Source organism: Pelophylax lessonae (assembly GCF_965119305.1).
Source record: "Pelophylax lessonae genome assembly, chromosome: 13".
In the NCBI taxonomy this organism is placed as follows: domain Eukaryota; kingdom Metazoa; phylum Chordata; class Amphibia; order Anura; family Ranidae; genus Pelophylax; species Pelophylax lessonae.
In genome coordinates, this window is record NC_138780.1 from 4,519,501 (window position 1) to 4,537,211 (window position 17,711).

Genomic DNA, 17,711 nt, shown 5'->3' on the forward strand with positions numbered 1-17,711 from the left:
ATCCCAATACTTCCTACCACTGGATGCGTCCCATAACCTTCCACTGTTGGATTTATCCAATAACCTACCATAGTTGGATGTATCCCATTACTTCCCACCACTGGATGCATCCCATAACCTCCGACCATTGGCTAATTCCCATGACCTCCTGCCGCTGGTTGCATCCTATAACCTCCCACAGTTGGATGTATCCCATTACTTCTCACCGATGGATGCATCCCATGACCTCCCACCATTGGCTACTTCCCATGACCTCCTGCCATTGGTTGCATCCCATAACCTCCCGCCATTGAATGCACCCAATAGCATCCAACCTTTGGATGCTTTCCATAATCTCTTGCTGTTGGATGTCCCCTATGACCTCCGAATGCTGGTTGCATCCCAAAACCTCCCACCGTTGGTTGCATCCCATAACCTCCCGTCATTTGATGCATCCCATAGCCTCCCACTGCTGGTTGCATTCTTTAATCTCCCACCATTGGATGCTTCCCATAACCTCCCACCACTGGCTGCTTTCCCTAATCTTCCATCATTGGATGCTTTCCATAACCTCCCATCGCTGGTTACATCCCATAACCTTTCACCACTGGTGGCTTTCCCTAATCTCCCATCATTGGATGCTTCCACTGGATGCGTCCCATAACCTCCCGCCACTGGATGCGTCCCATAACCTTCCGCCACTGAATGCGTCCTATAACCTTCCACGACCGGATGTGTCCCATAACCTTGTGCTATGAGATGTGTCCCATGACCTCCCACCACTGGATGCATCCCCTAACCGCTCACCATGGGATGCGTTTCATAACCTCCTGCCACAAGATTTGTTTAATAACCTCCTGCCACTGGATGCATCCCATGACCTCCCTCCACTGGATGCACCCCATAACCTCCCATCACTGGATGAATCCCAAAACTTCCCACCATTGGATGCATTTCATAACCTCCCGCCATGGGATGCGTCTCATAACCTCCCGCCACTAGATGCATCCCATAACCTCCCGCCACTGGATGCATCCCATAAGCTCCCGCCACGGGATGTGTCCCATAACTTTCCAACCACTGGATGCATCCTATAACCTTCCACCACTGGATGCATCTCATAACCCCCGCCATTGGATGCGTCCTATAACCTCCTGCCACTGGATGCATCCCATAACCTCCTGCCACCAGATGCATCCCATAACCTTCCGCCACTGGATGCGTCCCAAAACCTCCCACCATGCGATGCGTCCCATAACTTCCCACCACTGGATGCGTCCCATAACCTCCCACCACTGTATGCGTTCAATAACCTCCCACCACTGGATGCGTCCAATAACCTCCCACGACTGGATGCTTCTCATAACCTCCCACCACTGGATGCGTCCAATAACCTCCCACAACTGGATGCGTCCCATAACCTTCCACCAATAGATGCGTCCTATAACCTTCCACCACTGGATGTGTCCACCACTGGATACATCCCATAACCTTTCACCACTGCATACAACCCATAACCTTCCATCACAGGATGCATCCCATAAACTCCCAACATGGGGTGCATCCCATAACTTTCCACCACTGGATGCACCCCATAACCTCCTGCCACTGGATGCGTCCCATAACCTCCTACCACTGGATGCGTCCCATAACCTTCCACCACTGGATGCGTCCCATAACCTTCCACCAATGGATGTGTCCCATAACCTTCCACCACTGGATGCGTCCCATAACCTTCCACCAATGGATGTGTCCCATAACTTTCCACCACTGGATGCGTCCCATAACCTCCTGCCACTGGATGCGTCCCATAACCTCCTACCACTGGATGCGTCCCATAACCTTCCACCACTGGATGCGTCCCATAACCTTCCACCGATGGATGTGTCCCATAACCTCCTACCACTGGATGCGTCGCATAACCTTCCACCACTGGATGTGTCCCATAACCTTCCACCACTGGATGTGTCCCATAACCTCCTACCACTGGATGCATTTCATAACCTCCGGCCACTGGATGTGTCCCATAACCTCCCGCCACTGGCAATTGGCATTCTAAATGAGAGAAGAACAAATTCTCACCATCCGCCAAAGATTGTCCAGTAATTGTCTAAAACGATGTAGAGACATAGAACTGAGCGGAACAATATATTGATTATCTTATTATTAATTATAATTATTAGTTATGAAATTATTATTATTATAGGAAAAAAAAACAAAAAAAAGGATAACCGTAAAACATCTACAACATAAACATCAAATGATTATTTTATGACTACACGGGACGTGAGAGGAATATTTATATTTCTTCTGATGTGTCCCCCCAGGGCAAAGTCCCCTTTAAAGGAAATTATTCCCCCTCCCCCCATAGTGTGATTGTACCGCCGTGTTTATTATTACTAAATTATTCACATCCCTCCCGTCTATGTGATCCGACAGCATCGCCCGGGATGAGTCATCTCACCTTGACACAAAGGCTGACACACACATACAACCTGACACCGACAATAGCCAGGGCACCCCCAACCAGATACTCCACCCACAATTCCCCGAAACTAGAGGGATAACCGCCATTGATAGGGAGGCCAAGACTGGAGGTCTAGTCATTATTGATGGACAGGTGAAGAGCTGAGAACATTTAGAAAGAAACAAAGAGGATAGATAGATAGATAGATAGATAGATAGATAGATAGATAGATAGATAGATAGATAGATAGATAGATAGATAGACAGACAGACAGACTAGGAGCACCCCAACCAGACACTCCACCCACAGTTCTCCAAAACTAGAGGGATAACCACCATTGATAGGGAGGCCAAGACTGGAGGTCTAGTCATTATTGATGGACAGGTCAAGAGCTGAGAACGTTTCGAAAGAAACAAAGAAAATAGATAGATAGACAGACAGACAGACTAGGATTTCCCACAACCAGATACTCAACCCACAATTCACCAAGGCTGGAGATTCAATTATCATTGATAAAGAAGCCAATAACTGAAATAACTGAGATAAAAAGAAAGACAGACAGACAGACAGACAGACAGACAGACAGACAGATAGATAGATAGATAGATAGATAGAAAGGAGCACCCCCAACCAGATACTCCACTCACAACTCACAATTCACTAAGACTGGAGGTCTAATTATCATTGATAGAGAAGCCAATAACTGAGATAATTAGAAAGAAAGATAGAATGAAAGAATATAAATAAGATAGATAGACACACAGATAGACAGAATAGAAGAAAGAAAGAAAGAAAGAAAGAAAGAAAGAAAGAAAGAAAGAAAGAAAGAAAGAAAGAAAGAAAGAAAGAAAGAAAGACTAGGATACCCCAAGCAGACACCTCATCCACAATTCACCAAGACTGGAGGTCTATCCACCATTGGTAGGGAGGCCAAAACTGAGATAATTAGAAAGAAAGAAAGAAAGAAAGAAAGATAGAATAAAATTAGATGAGTAGATAGATCGATCAATAGATAGATAGATATACAGACTAGGCCACCCCATCCAGATACTCCACTCACAATTTACCAAGATTGGAGGTAGGGAGGCCAAAACTGAGATAATTAGATAGATAGATAGATAGATAGATAGATAGATAGATAGATAGATAGATAGATAGATAGATAGATAGATAGATAGATAGACAGACAGACAGATAGACAGACTAGGACACCCCCAACCAAACACTCCGCCCACAGTTCTCCAAGACTGGAGGTCTATCCATCATTGATAGGGAGGCCAAAACTGAGATAATTAGTAAGAAAGAAAGATAGATAGATAGATAGATAGATAGATAGATAGATAGATAGATAGATAGATAGATAGATAGATAGATAGATAGACAGATAGATGATAGATAGATAGATAGATAGATAGATAGATAGATAGATAGATAGATAGATTATAGATAGATAGATAGATAGATAGATAGATAGATAGATAGATAGATAGATAGATAGATAGAGAAGTTAAGATCGCGGTAATATCTGGTGACGGAATGTTCTATTAGTAATTCAGTCACAGATTCGGAGAATGGACATGAACGTGTTTTTGGTGTTGATCAGACTCGGGAAGATGTCACTCTGACGAGCCGCGTCCGTCTTCCCTGGATACTCCCAGCATCCCCCTGACACGGTTCAACATACAAAAACCTGTTTTGTCGGAAGCCATCTTGCCATTGACATTTCGGCTCTCCCAGTGCATTACGGCTAAAGATCTCCGACCGCCAACGTCGTGGAACACCGGCGGCCATCCTGGAACCGCCCCTTAAATTTTGTGTTAGGAAATTTAGAACTTGCCACCACTTTCCTTTTGTTTCCCACTACGAAATTCTTCCTTTTTTTTGGCCAAAGTTGGGCATGTCATGGGCGAAATCATAAAACAGCGAGGGCTACAAAAATGTAGTAGTTTGGAGGGGGTGATGGTGGTGGTGGGGGGGGGGGAGTAAGGTTTAGAATATCTGCGCTCTAGCGGGCCTGGTGGCGGGCTGTAAGGTGTGACACTGGTGGGGCGCTGTCAGTGAGAAGACAATGACGGAACGGAATAATTCATGAGCTTTTCAGACCTTTGGAAGACACGATGGGTTCTCTTATTTCACCTCACCTGAGATTCAATGTCGAGGGCCCAAGCACCTGACAAGGGGGGCCAGAAACACCCTTCACACCTGGCCGAGTTCCGGCACCCCTCAGTAACCCTCTTCTTCCTTTCAGGTGGCCCCATGTATCTACCCCCCCCCCCTCCTCCTCCAGTCGATGTATGCACCTTCAGGCACTGATGAGTTAAGCCTAAAGCCAATTACAAAATCCACAATCCATTTCGGAGATCGGCTTTAGCCTACAAAAAAAAAAAGTGAAAATCCGAAAGGATGAAGTGGAAGAGGCAGGCGACCACCTGGAGAGCGGGCAAAGAACTACAAGTCCCAGCAGGCCTCACCCCGGTCAGGTCATGTTGAGGCTTGTAGTCCCTCAATCTATGGCACTTTTAAATAGATCTATAGATTTTTTTAAGGTTCCTGAAGGTACATCTGCCAAGGAGACCCATATGGGCGTAGTGTACAACATTGCAAGCCACGGGCGAAAGGCGGCGAGGACATGCAAGGCACAGTAACCATGGCAACTGATCAGCAACCCACCGCCTGCCTCAAGCGTGAAACTGGCTGACTGTTATGGGGGGGCCACACTTGGCTCTCTAATAAAAATTCTGAAGCCCTGATGAAGGTGAAAGTTGGCCTCCGAAACGCGTCAGCTGTTTTATGTGATTATAAAATAATTGCTTGGTCGGGTGCTCTCATTTGTGGGGAGCTTTGTGATTGGGGGGCGATGACCCAGTGTGACGAGCAGCTTACAATCTACCAGCCGAAGCAGCAGGACACAGGTCCACAAGAGCTTGCACTCGAAGGGTAAGGGCTGAAAAAAAGAATTACTATAGATACATTGTATACATTTAAAAGTCACCAACTCCCCCCAGAAGCTTACACTCTAACGTGATAAAAGGGAGACACCCGTGCAAGAAGCTTACCCTTTAGTGCTGAGGGTTCAGTTGACGTTATGAATAACGGGAGGCGCTTGTGCAAGAAGCTTGCACTCTAGCGCTGAGGGTTCACTTGAGATTATCGTGACAAAAAATGAAGGCACTTGTGCAAGAAGCTTACACTCTGTATTCACTTGACATTATCATGAATAAAGGGAGGCGCTTGCGCAAGAAGCTTGCACTCTAGCACTGAGGATTCACTTGATATTATCACGAATAAAGGGAGGCGCTTGTGCAAGGAGCACACTCTGGATTCACTTGACATTATCACGAATAAAGGGTGGCGCTTGTGCAAGAAGCTTGCACTCTAGCGCTGAGGATTCACTTGACATTATCGTGAGAAAATGGAGGCACTTGTGCAAGGAGCTTACACTCTGGATTCACTTGACACTATCATGAATAAAGGGAGGCGCTTGCGCAAGAAGCTTGCACTCTAGCGCTGATGATTCACTCAACATTATCAATAATAAAGGGAGGCGCTTGTGCAAGAAGCTTGCACTCTGGATTCACTTGACATTACCGTGAGAAAATGGAGGCGCTTGTGCAAGGAGCTTACACTCTGGATTCACTTGACACGATCATGAATAAAGGGAGGCGCTTGCGCAAGAAGCTTGCACTCTAGCACTGAGGATTCACTTGACATTATCGCGAATAAAGGGAGGCGCTTGTGCAAGAAGCTTGCACTCTAGCACTGAGGATTCACTTGACATTATCGTGAGAAAATGGAGGCACTTGTGCAAGAAGCTTGCACTCTGGATTCACTTGACATTATCATGAAAAAAAAGGGAGGCGCTTGTGCAAGAAGCTTGCACTCTAGCGCTGAGGATTCACTTGACATTATCGTGAGAAAATGGAGGCACTTGTGCAAGGAGCTTACACTCTGGATTCACTTGACATTATCATGAAAAAAAAGGGAGGTGCTTGTGCAAGAAGCTTGCACTCTAGCGCTGAGGATCCACTTGACATTATAAATAACGGCAGGGGCTTGCGCAAGAAGCTTGCACTCTAGCGCTGAGGATTCACTGAACATTATCAATAATAAAGGGAGGCGCTTGTGCAAGAAGCTTGCACTCTAGCACTGAGGATTCATTTGACATTATCGCAAATAAAGGGAGGCGCTTGCGCAAGAAGCTTGCACTCTAGCGATGAGGATTCACTTGACATTATTGTGAGAAAATGGAGACACTTGTGCAAGGAGCTTACACTCTGGATTCACTTGACAATATCAAGAATAAAGGGAGGCGCTTGCGCAAGAAGCTTGCACTCTAGCGCTGAGGATCCACTTGACATTATGAATAACGGCAGGGGCTTGCGCAAGAAGCTTGCACTCTAGCGCTGAAGATTCACTTGATATAATCGTGAGAAAATGAAGACGCTTGTGCAAGGAGCTTACACTCTGGATTCACTTGACATTATCATGAATAAAGGGTGGTGTTTGCGCAAAACGGCTTGCACTCTAGCGTTGAGGATTCACTTGACATTATGAATAACGGGAGGCGCTTGTGCAAGAAGCTTGCACTCTAGTGCTGAGGATTCATTTGAAATGTTTATGAATAAAGGGAGGTGCTTGGGCAAGAAGCTTGCACTCTAGCACTGAGGATTCACTTGACATTATCGTGAGAAAATGAAGGCACTTGTGCAAGAAGCTTGCACTCTAGCACTGAGGATTCACTTGACATTATCGTGAGAAAATTAAGGCACTTGTGCAAGAAGCTTGCACTATACATTATTATTAATAAAGGGAGGTGCTTTGCCAAGAAGCTCGCACTTTAGTGCTGAGGATTCATTTGATATTATCGTGAATAAAGGGAGGAGCTTGAGCAAGAAGCTTGCACTCTAGTGCTGAGGATTCATTTGATATTATCATGAATAAAGGGAGGTTCTTGGGCAAGAAGCTTGCACTCTAGTGCTGAGGGCTAACTTGACATTATTATGAATAAAGGGAGGTGCTTGGGCAAGAAGCTTACACTCTAGCACTAAGGGCTAACTTGACATTATTATGAATAAAGGGAGGCGCTTGCGCAAGAAGCTTGCACTCTAGCGCTAAGGATTCACTATACATTAATATTAATAAAGGGAGGTGCTTGGGCAAGAAGCTCGCACTTTAGTGCTGAGGATTCATTTGATATTATCGTGAATAAAGGGAGGAGCTTGAGCAAGAAGCTTGCACTCTAGTGCCGAGGATTCATTTGATATTATCATGAATAAAGGGAGGTGCTTGGGCAAGAAGCTTGCACTCTAGTGCTGAGGGCTAACTTGACATTATTATGAATAAAGGGAGGTGCTTGGGCAAGAAGCTTACACTCTAGCACTAAGGGCTAACTTGACATTATTATGAATAAAGGGAGGCGCTTGCGCAAGAAGCTTGCACTCTAGCGAGTAGCGACAGCACAAACTAAGCAGGCTTATTACCTATAGGCATTGGGCTTGTCCGAGGGGCTGACTCTTTAACTGTATCCCTTACCCAGCTAACCATTTTAAAACATGTTTAAAGGCTTTGCCCAAGAAGCTTGCAATCTAGAGACATTGTCACAGGCTCTCAAATTTTGTAGCATCCCGAAAAAGCTGATAAGATTTTTTTTTTTGGTCATGTTATAAAAAGCCTTGCTTGAAAAGCTTGCAATCTAGAGACATTGTCACAGGCTCTCAAATTTTGTAGCATCCCGAAAAAGCTGATAAGATTTTTTTTTTGGTAATGTTATAAAACGCCTTGCTCGAAAAGCTTGCAATCTAGACATAGATATTGATCTTACAATAGGGGTTTGCCCCAAGAGCATGCAATCTACAGACAAAACAAGCCTGGAAAATGGTCGTCCTTTCTGGAATACTGTGGGAGGACAAGGGGGTTATCTGGGATAATTCTAGGTGGACCTTGGAGTTGGGACAGGTGGGTTGGTTGGGTTTGAGGGCCCTCTCGGAGGTTTAGGCCCCCCTTGTCATGCCCCCAGTTCCAGGGATGTGAACCTCCCTCCCCCGGCTCAGCTTAACCAGTGTCGCTTCATTAAGTGTCCCTTGATCTCCCACCCACCAACAACCCCCCCCCCCTCCCTCCCCACTGCCATCTGTCACACCATCTTCCACAAATATCACACATCACCCTGCCCCCAACGTCACCAGCAAACCCCCGAAGCCCGGTTTCTCCGATTTGCCATGTGAAAAAAGGGGTCATTTTTACCCCCATTGCTGCCCTACATCTCCTGTATTCAATGTCAGTCAGCCCCCATTGTTCTCCAAGCAGCTAAGCTCTCCATCCCTTTGTCTGCTCCCGAGTCTCTCCAGCTATTCCCCATCCAGTGTGCTGTTATTATCACTCATGACATCTGGGAATTCAACATCTCCTCTCCCTCTCCTGGATCTCAGGATTTTTCTTTGTTCCCCTGCCTGCCTGCTTCCTCTTCACCTTGGGAACCTCTCCCCTCTCTGCCTGACCTTCCTGGAGGCACCATGAGATGAGGCGGCAGCTGTCATCCTTCGACCTGGTCAGACAGTTGGATAGAGTTCTTCTTCTAGAAGGTGTTGAGGGAACATTTATCTTTGGAACCCCATTTAGACATGACCACCTTTTCCATACCCCCCCCCCCGGTTCTTAAAAACTCAACTACCAGCCTTGGCAACCCAACTCTGCAACTGGTGGCATTTGAAGGGTGCTGTTGGGTGCCACCGTGAACCAAGATCTGAAAGTAGGGTGGATGGTTTTGTAGGACCCTAAAAATAAAATAAAGGAGTAGTCCATGCCCCCCCCCCCAGCCCCAGCTCCCCCAAACTCTTCGTACCCACCTCAATGTAGAACCCTCTTGGCCTTACCTTTATGCACCCCGGTGAATTTGTCTTTGATGACCGTGAGTTCATAGATTTTGCCAAACTGCTCGAAGATGGGCTTGAGGTCCTTCTCCTCGAGGTTCCTGGGGATCTGCCCAATGAAGAGTTTAATGGCATCCGGCTCCTTCATTGGGGCGAGGAGGTGGGTAGAGGGGAAAGGGGAGGGTGGCAGAAGGCACTTGTGCCCCGAAATAACCAAGACTCGACGGCCAAGGTGTGGAGTTCCCCCCTCGAAGGTGCCACCCGGCTCAACCTGTCCAACAGGGGTGTTTTCTTTGGGGTGGACTGGGAGGGGGGGGGAAGGGGGGGGTTCCTCTTCGCCTTGTGCCACCGGTGCCACTCCGAGGACTTGATGAATGCCAGGCCAGCTGAAGAAGTGCCCCTGTGCTCCTGTGTGATGCAGTTAGAGTATCGATCCCAGAGCCTGGAGGGGGGGGCGGTCACTTCAAGTCTTCTTCCCCTCTTCTTCTTCTTCTTTTTTTTTTTTTTTTTTGGGGGGGACAGCGGTCGGTACCCTCACCCCCTCCCCTCCTGTAGACCCAGATGCTCCTTCTTCCTTTAGTGAATCTTGAGGTCTGATTCAAAATCTTTTCTTTCCCAACAGATGCCCCCTCCCTGGGTGCCCAATGCCCGCCCCAACCTGACTCTCAATGATGTCAGAGTGAGGGGCCGGGGATAAAAAGACACACACGCCCACAAACGTACACAAGGCTGGATGAAAGGAGGTGGAGAGGGGGGGGGGTAGATTAAAGGGATTCTGACAGTCTACCCATTGGATGGCAGCAGCTGTGCCCCATGCAGGGAGACTAAACAGGTCCTTTAACCCTTCCTCTGCCAAGGGGCTGCCAACCAATGGCACGCAACTCGCTCTTTCTGGATGGACCCTTCCTGCTGTTAAACACATATAGAGGACAGATGGCTCCCTGGGACCCCTATGACGGTTTTACAGGCTCTCTGGGATTGTCCATCAGCATTCTCTCTATTAAATGTTTAGCAGGGGATTGTAGGGAGCATCTTGCTTGCTCTGAGCTCAGTAGGGGATAGGTTTTGTGTCCCAGATTGTAGAGGATAGGGACAGAGCCTGCACACTGCCCCCCCCCCCCAGGGCTGCATTGTTGGGATGGGAAAGGAGGGGGGGCCACAATGCACACCAGCTGAGGGGCCACAGAGAGGAAGAGAGAGCTGCTCCTGCTGTGGGAGAGGAGACTTTGCACACGCTCCCTGGCTGGGCCATTGTTCTGAGCTATCCTTGGTGCTGAAGCTATCTAGCTGGGGGAGGGGAGGGCAGGGAAGGCACAGAGGAGGGGGGGCAAGGTGTGTAATGCAAAAATCAAGAGGGGGGTCCAAAGGATGACAAGCCTGGAGGGGGGTCTCAGAAGGAGGAGGAGGGGGAGAACATTGCAATTGAATAGAAGTGGGATTTGCAAGAGTTAATGAACCCTTTGTGTGCCGAGAGCAGCTGATGAGTACACAGACAGGTGGAGCAGGGATGGGATGGGATGGGGGGGAGGGGGCTCTTCTAGATTAAGCGCTGTCCAGGGTCCAGGTGGGATCTGCTGGAGGTGAGGACCTGTCATTATACCCAAAGATCTGCGCAGGGTCCAGGTTGGGTCTCATAAAACTGGGGACCTCTCATTACACCCAGAGATCTGTGCAGGGTCCAGGTGGGCAATGTTGGGAATGAGAACCTGTCATTACACCCAGAGATCTGTGCAGGGTTCAGGTGGGCAATGTTGGGAATGAGAACCTGTCATTACACCCAGAGATCTGTGCAGGGTCCAGGTGGGCAATGTTGGGAATGAGAACCTGTCATTACACCCAGAGATCTGTGCAGGGTCCAGGTGGGCAATGTTGGGAAGGAGAACCTGTCATTACACCCAGAGATCTGTGCAGGGTCCAGGTGGGCAATGTTGGGAAGGAGAACCTGTCATTACACCCAGAGATCTGTGCAGGGTCCAGGTGGGCAATGTTGGGAATGAGAACCTGTCATTACACCCAGAGATCTGTGCAGGGTTCAGGTGGGCAATGTTGGGAATGAGAACCTGTCATTACACCCAGAGATCTGTGCAGGGTTTAGGTGGGCAATGTTGGGAATGAGAACCTGTCATTACACCCAGAGATCTGTGCAGGGTTCAGGTGGGCAATGTTGGGAGTGAGAACCTGTCATTACACCCAGAGATCTGTGCAGGGTTCAGGTGGGCAATGTTGGGAATGAGGACCTGTCATTACACCCAGAGATCTGTGCAGGGTCCAGGTGGGAAATGTTGGGAATGAGGACCTGTCATTACACCCAGAGATCTGTGCAGGGTCCAGGTGGGCAATGTTGGGAAGGAGAACCTGTCATTACACCCAGAGATCTGTGCAGGGTCCAGGTGGGCAATGTTGGGAAGGAGAACCTGTCATTACACCCAGAGATCTGTGCAGGGTCCAGGTGGGCAATGTTGGGAAGGAGAACCTGTCATTACACCCAGAGATCTGTGCAGGGTTCAGGTGGGCAATGTTGGGAGTGAGAACCTGTCATTACACCCAGAGATCTGTGCAGGGTCCAGGTGGGCAATGTTGGGAATGAGAACCTGTCATTACACCCAGAGATCTGTGCAGGGTTCAGGTGGGCAATGTTGGGAATGAGAACCTGTCATTACACCCAGAGATCTGTGCAGGGTTCAGGTGGGCAATGTTGGGAATGAGAACCTGTCATTACACCCAGAGATCTGTGCAGGGTTCAGGTGGGCAATGTTGGGAGTGAGAACCTGTCATTACACCCAGAGATCTGTGCAGGGTTCAGGTGGGCAATGTTGGGAATGAGGACCTGTCATTACACCCAGAGATCTGTGCAGGGTCCAGGTGGGAAATGTTGGGAATGAGGACCTGTCATTACACCCAGAGATCTGTGCAGGGTCCAGGTGGGCAATGTTGGGAAGGAGAACCTGTCATTACACCCAGAGATCTGTGCAGGGTCCAGGTGGGCAATGTTGGGAAGGAGAACCTGTCATTACACCCAGAGATCTGTGCAGGGTTCAGGTGGGCAATGTTGGGAGTGAGAACCTGTCATTACACCCAGAGATCTGTGCAGGGTTCAGGTGGGCAATGTTGGGAAGGAGAACCTGTCATTACACCCAGAGATCTGTGCAGGGTTCAGGTGGGCAATGTTGGGAATGAGAACCTGTCATTACACCCAGAGATCTGTGCAGGGTTCAGGTGGGCAATGTTGGGAATGAGAACCTGTCATTACACCCAGAGATCTGTGCAGGGTTCAGGTGGGCAATGTTGGGAATGAGAACCTGTCATTACACCCAGTGATCTGTGCAGGGTTCAGGTGGGCAATGTTGGGAATGAGGACCTGTCATTACACCCAGAGATCTGTGCAGGGTTCAGGTGGGCAATGTTGGGAATGAGGACCTGTCATTACACCCAGAGATCTGTGCAGGGTTCGGGTGGGCAATGTTGGGAATGAGGACCTGTCATTACACCCAGAGATCTGTGCAGGGTTCGGGTGGGCAATGTTGGGAATGAGAACCTGTCATTACACACAGAGATCTGTGCAGGGTTCAGGTGGGCAATGTTGGGAATGAGGACCTGTCATTACACCCAGAGATCTGTGCAGGGTCCAGGTGGGAAATGTTGGGAATGAGGACCTGTCATTACACCCAGAGATCTGTGCAGGGTCCAGGTGGGGGTCTCATAAAAATGAGGACCTGTCATTACACCCCAAGCTCTGTTCATGGTCCAGATGGGTTGTGTTGGGAAGGAGGACCTGTCATTACACCCAGAGTTCTGTCCAGGTTGGGTCTGCGGTAATTGAGGACCTGCCAATGTATCCAAAGTTCAATCCAGATGGCGCCTACTAGAGATGAGGACTTGTCACTACACCCAATCTTTTGTCCAGGGTTCAGGTGGAGAATGCTGGGAATGAGGACCTGTCAATAACTCTACAGCTCTGTCCAGGGTCCAGGTGGTGTCTGCTGGAGGCGAGGACCTGTCAATACACTTAGAGCTCTGTCCAGGGTCCAGATTGGGTCTGCTAGAAAATAAGACCTGTCATGGCACCCAGAGCTCTGTGCAGGGTCCAGATGGGGTCTCAAAAAAATGAGGACCTGTCTTTACACCAAGAGCTCTGTGCAGGGTCTAGGTGGGGTCTCATAAAAATGACCTGTCTTTGCACCCAGAGCTCTGTGCAGGGTCCATGTGGGGTATGCTGGAGAGGAGGGCCTGTCATTATATCTAGAGCACCGTCCAGGGTCCAGACGGGGTCTGTTGGGAAGGAGGACCTGTCATATTCAGAGCTCTGTGCTGGGTCCAGGTGGGTTCTCAAAAAATGAGGACCTGTCATTACACCCAGAGCTCTGCCAGAATCCAGATGAGGTCTGCTGGAAGTGAGGACCTGTCACTACCATCCATTGCTCTATAATGGGTCAAGTTGGGGTATTTTGGGAATGAGAACCTGCCATTACATATAGAGCTCTGTCCAGGGTCCAGGTGGGGTCAGTTGGGAATGAGGACCTGTCATTACATCCAGAGCTCTGTCCAGGGTCCATGTGGGGTCTGTTGGGAATGAAGACCTGTCATTACATTATGATCTCCCTTAAGGGTCCAGGTAGGGTCTGCTAGAAGTGAAGACCTGTTATAACACCCTAATCTCTCTTAAGGGTCCAGGTAGGGTCTGATATAAATGAGGACCTGTCATTACACCCAGAGCTCTTTCCAGAATCCAGGTGGGGTCTTCTTGAGTTAAGGACCTGTCACCCAGTGCTCTGTTAAGAGTCTGGTTGGGGTCTTCTGGGAATGAGGACCTATTACCATGCCCACAGCTCTGCCCATGGTCCAGTTGGGGTCTGTTGAGAAATAGGACCTGTCATTACACCCAGAGCTCTGTCCAGAATCCAGATGGGGTCTGCTTGAGTTGAGGACCTGTCACTGCACCCAGTGCTCTGTTAAGAGTCCAGTTGGGGGGTCTTTTGGGAATAAGGACCTATAACCACACCCACAGTTAAGGATAGTTTACAGACGGGTATGGTGCCAGCTGATTGGAAAAAAGCCAACGTGGTACCAATATTTAAAAAGGGGCTGAGATATATCCCGGGTAACTATAGGCCGGTCAGCCTAACATCAGTAGTCTGCAAAATTTTGGAGGGGATGTTAAGGGACCACATACAAGACTTTAGTAATGAAAACGGTATTATAAGTAGTAATCAGCATGGATTCATGAAAAATCGTTCTTGCCAAACCAATCTATTAACCTTCTACGATGAAGTGAGCTGCCACCTAGACAAAGGAAAGCCTGTGGATGTGGTGTATCTGGACTTTGCAAAGGCCTTTGACACCGTTCCCCACAAACGCTTACTGTACAAACTAAGGAAGGTAGGTATGGACCATAAGGTGAGTACCTGGATAGAGAACTGACTCCAGGGGAGAGTCCAGAGGGTGGTGATTAATGGGGAGTACTCGGATTGGGCGGGTGTGGAAAGTGGGGTCCCCCAGGGTTCTGTCCTGGGACCAATCCTGTTTAATTTATTCATAAATGATCTAGAGGAGGGGATATCCAGCACAATCTCTGTATTTGCGGATGATACTAAACTAGGCATGCCAATATCTTCTATGCAGGATGTGGAAACCTTACAAGCGGACCTGAACAAAATAACGGGGTGGGCAACTACATGGCAGATGAGATTTAATGTTGAAAAATGTAAAGTAATGCACTTGGGGGCCAGAAACCAGAAAGCAAGCTACTCATTAGGGGGGGAACCTCTGGGTGAGTCTAGGATGGAAAAGGACCTGGGGGTACTGGTAGACAACAGGCTTGGCAGTGGCATGCAATGCCAAGCCGCTGCAAGCAAAGCCAACAGAATACTGGGATGTATAAAAAAGGGGATTCACTCCAGAAATAAAGAGATTATTCTCCCGCTCTACAAGACTCTGGTCCGGCCACATCTGGAGTATGCTGTCCAGTTCTGGGCACCGGTCCTCAGGAAGGATGTGCTGGAATTGGAAAGAGTCCAGAGAAGGGCAACAAAAATAATTAGGGGAATGGAGGACATCAGCTATGAGGAAAGACTACAAGCACTGAACCTATTCTCTCTGGAGAAGAGACGATTGAGGGGGGATATGATATCAATGTACAAATACTGTACTGGCGAACCTAGCATAAGGAACAAACTATTCAGAGAAAGGGGATACAATAAGACACGGGGCCACTCACTAAAACTAGAGGAAAGGCGGTTTAACCTTAAAATGCGTAAGGGGTTCTTCACTGTAAGAGCGGTAAGGATGTGGAATTCTCTTCCACAAGCAGTCGTATCAGCAGGGAGCATTGATAGTTTCAAAAAACTATTAGATGGACACCTTAAAGACCACAACATACAGGAGTATACAATGTACAACATACAGGGGGTATACAATGTACAACATACAGGGGGTATACAATGTACAACATACAGGGGTATACAATGTACAACATACAGGGGGTATACAATGTACAACATACAGGGGTATACAATGTACAACATACAGGGGTATACAATGTACAACATACAGGGGTATACAATGTACAACATACAGGGGGTATACAATGTACAACATACAGGGGGTATACAATGTACAACATACAGGGGTATACAATGTACAACATACAGGGGTATACAATGTACAACATACAGGGGTATACAATGTACGGTTAAAAGCAAACACACACACGCATCATGGGTTGAACTGGATGGACTGATGTCTTTTTTCAACCTCACTAACTATGTAACTATGTAACACAGCTCTGCCCATGGTCCAGTTGGGGTCTGTTAAGAACGAGGACCTGTCATTACACCGAGAGCTCTGTCCAGAATCCAGATGGGGTCTGCTTGACTTGAGGACCTGCCACTGCACCCAGTGCTCTGTTAAGGGTCCAGTTGGAGTCTTTTGGAAATGAGGACCTATCACCACACCCAGAGCTCTACCCATGGTCCAGTTGGGGTCTGTTGAGAATAAGGACCTGTCATTACACCCAGAGCTCTGTCCAGAATCCAGATGGGGTCTGCTTGAGTTGAGGACCTGCCACTGCACCCAGTGCTCTGTTAAGGGTCCAGTTGGCGTCTTTTGGGAATGAGGACCTATCACCACACCCACAGCTCTGCCCATGGTCCAGTTGGGGTCTGTTGAGAATGAGGACCTGTCATTACACCGAGAGCTCTGTCTGGCGTCCAGCTGGAGTCTTTTAGAACTAAGGACTCATGTAAGACTATGACATAGCTACAAACCAGAAATGCAATCCCATGTATAAAATTGGCGTTTGGCAAATCGGTGAAACCAGCCAGGCTGGAAGGCTTCTCAGACAGGCTTGTCGTAGAATACATCGTAACCTTTCTGTGGCAGTTATAAGAGGGTGGTTTATTGAGCCACTCATTAACAGACTGTAAACCTAATTACCGTGAGCTTTGCCATTAAATCACAAAACTGTAAATTATACTATACTAGATTGTAAGCTCCTGGGAACAACTAATGTACCATAGCACTAGATTGCCAGCTCCTTGGGTCAGGGACCCATTATAACACTAGCCTGTAAGCTCCAGGGGCGAGGGACTCATTACACCCCTAAACTGCAAGCTCCTGAGGCAAGAGACTTTTTTGACCCCTAAATTGTAAGCTCCTGGGGGGGGGGGGGGCAGACACTATTATATTGCAATCTCCTGGGGATGGGGTTAAATTATACACCTACACTGTACACTTCTGGGGGTCAGGGTCCTCTCAGATTGCAAGCTCCTTGGAACAAGGTTGTCTTATATTGCTAGACTGTAAGCTTCTGGGGACAAGGACCTCTTATATCACTAGATCTTGGCTGGGAAAAGTGGTGGACAGGAGGGGCGGCTGGGCACTGTGGTATCATGTGCAGTGAGGGGGGGGGGGGTCTATGACAAAGAGATTGGGGGGAGGGGATTTGTGTTGGAAGAGGGAATTTGGGGGGGCGGTATTATTTTAGGAGAGGAAATTTGGGGAGGGGGGATGCCGGGAAGTGGTGATTTAGGCGGATTTGTGTTGGGAGGGGGGGAGAAGATTTGTTCTAGGAGGGGGGATTTGGGGGGAATTTGTGCTGGGAGGGGGGATTTGAACTTGGTAGGGGAGATGTGTACTAAGAGGGGATATTTCAGGGGTAGAGGATTTGTACTATGAGGGTGATTTTTTTTTTTTTTTTGGGGGGGGGGAATTTTAAGTTGAAGGAATTTGGGGAACAGGGGGAGGACAATGATTTGTGCTCAGAGGGGAGATGGGGATTTCTTTTGATGGGGGGGGGGGGAGACGGGACATTTTAGGGGTTGAGAATTTGTGCTAGGAGGTGTAGAAATTTTTTTTGGGGGGGGGGCATTTAAACTGGGGGGATATGGGGGATGGGGGGC

General features: G+C 48.2%; 1 protein-coding gene and 1 long non-coding RNA gene across 9 annotated transcripts in view; both read right to left on the minus strand.

Moving 5' to 3' along the window:
• LOC309569701 overlaps positions 1 to 17,711 on the minus strand; it is an 85,356-nt gene that overhangs the window by 55,173 nt on the left and 12,472 nt on the right. The gene's annotated exons all lie outside the window — the stretch shown is intronic.
• Positions 1 to 17,711, minus strand: part of CELF3 (CUGBP Elav-like family member 3) — a 106,034-nt gene that overhangs the window by 53,066 nt on the left and 35,257 nt on the right. Inside the window, exon 1 of one of the 6 annotated variants that reach the window (XM_082275647.1) lies at positions 9,319 to 9,939. The exons of 1 other annotated variant lie outside the window; for it this stretch is intronic. In XM_082275647.1, coding sequence (XP_082131773.1) covers positions 9,319 to 9,463 — 145 coding nt within the window. In that variant the 5' untranslated portion in view covers positions 9,464 to 9,939. Of the gene's footprint in view, positions 1 to 9,318; positions 9,940 to 17,711 lie in introns of those variants that run through there. 4 more of the 6 variants (XM_082275644.1, XM_082275648.1, XM_082275645.1 and 1 more) reach the window with 4 other exon arrangements.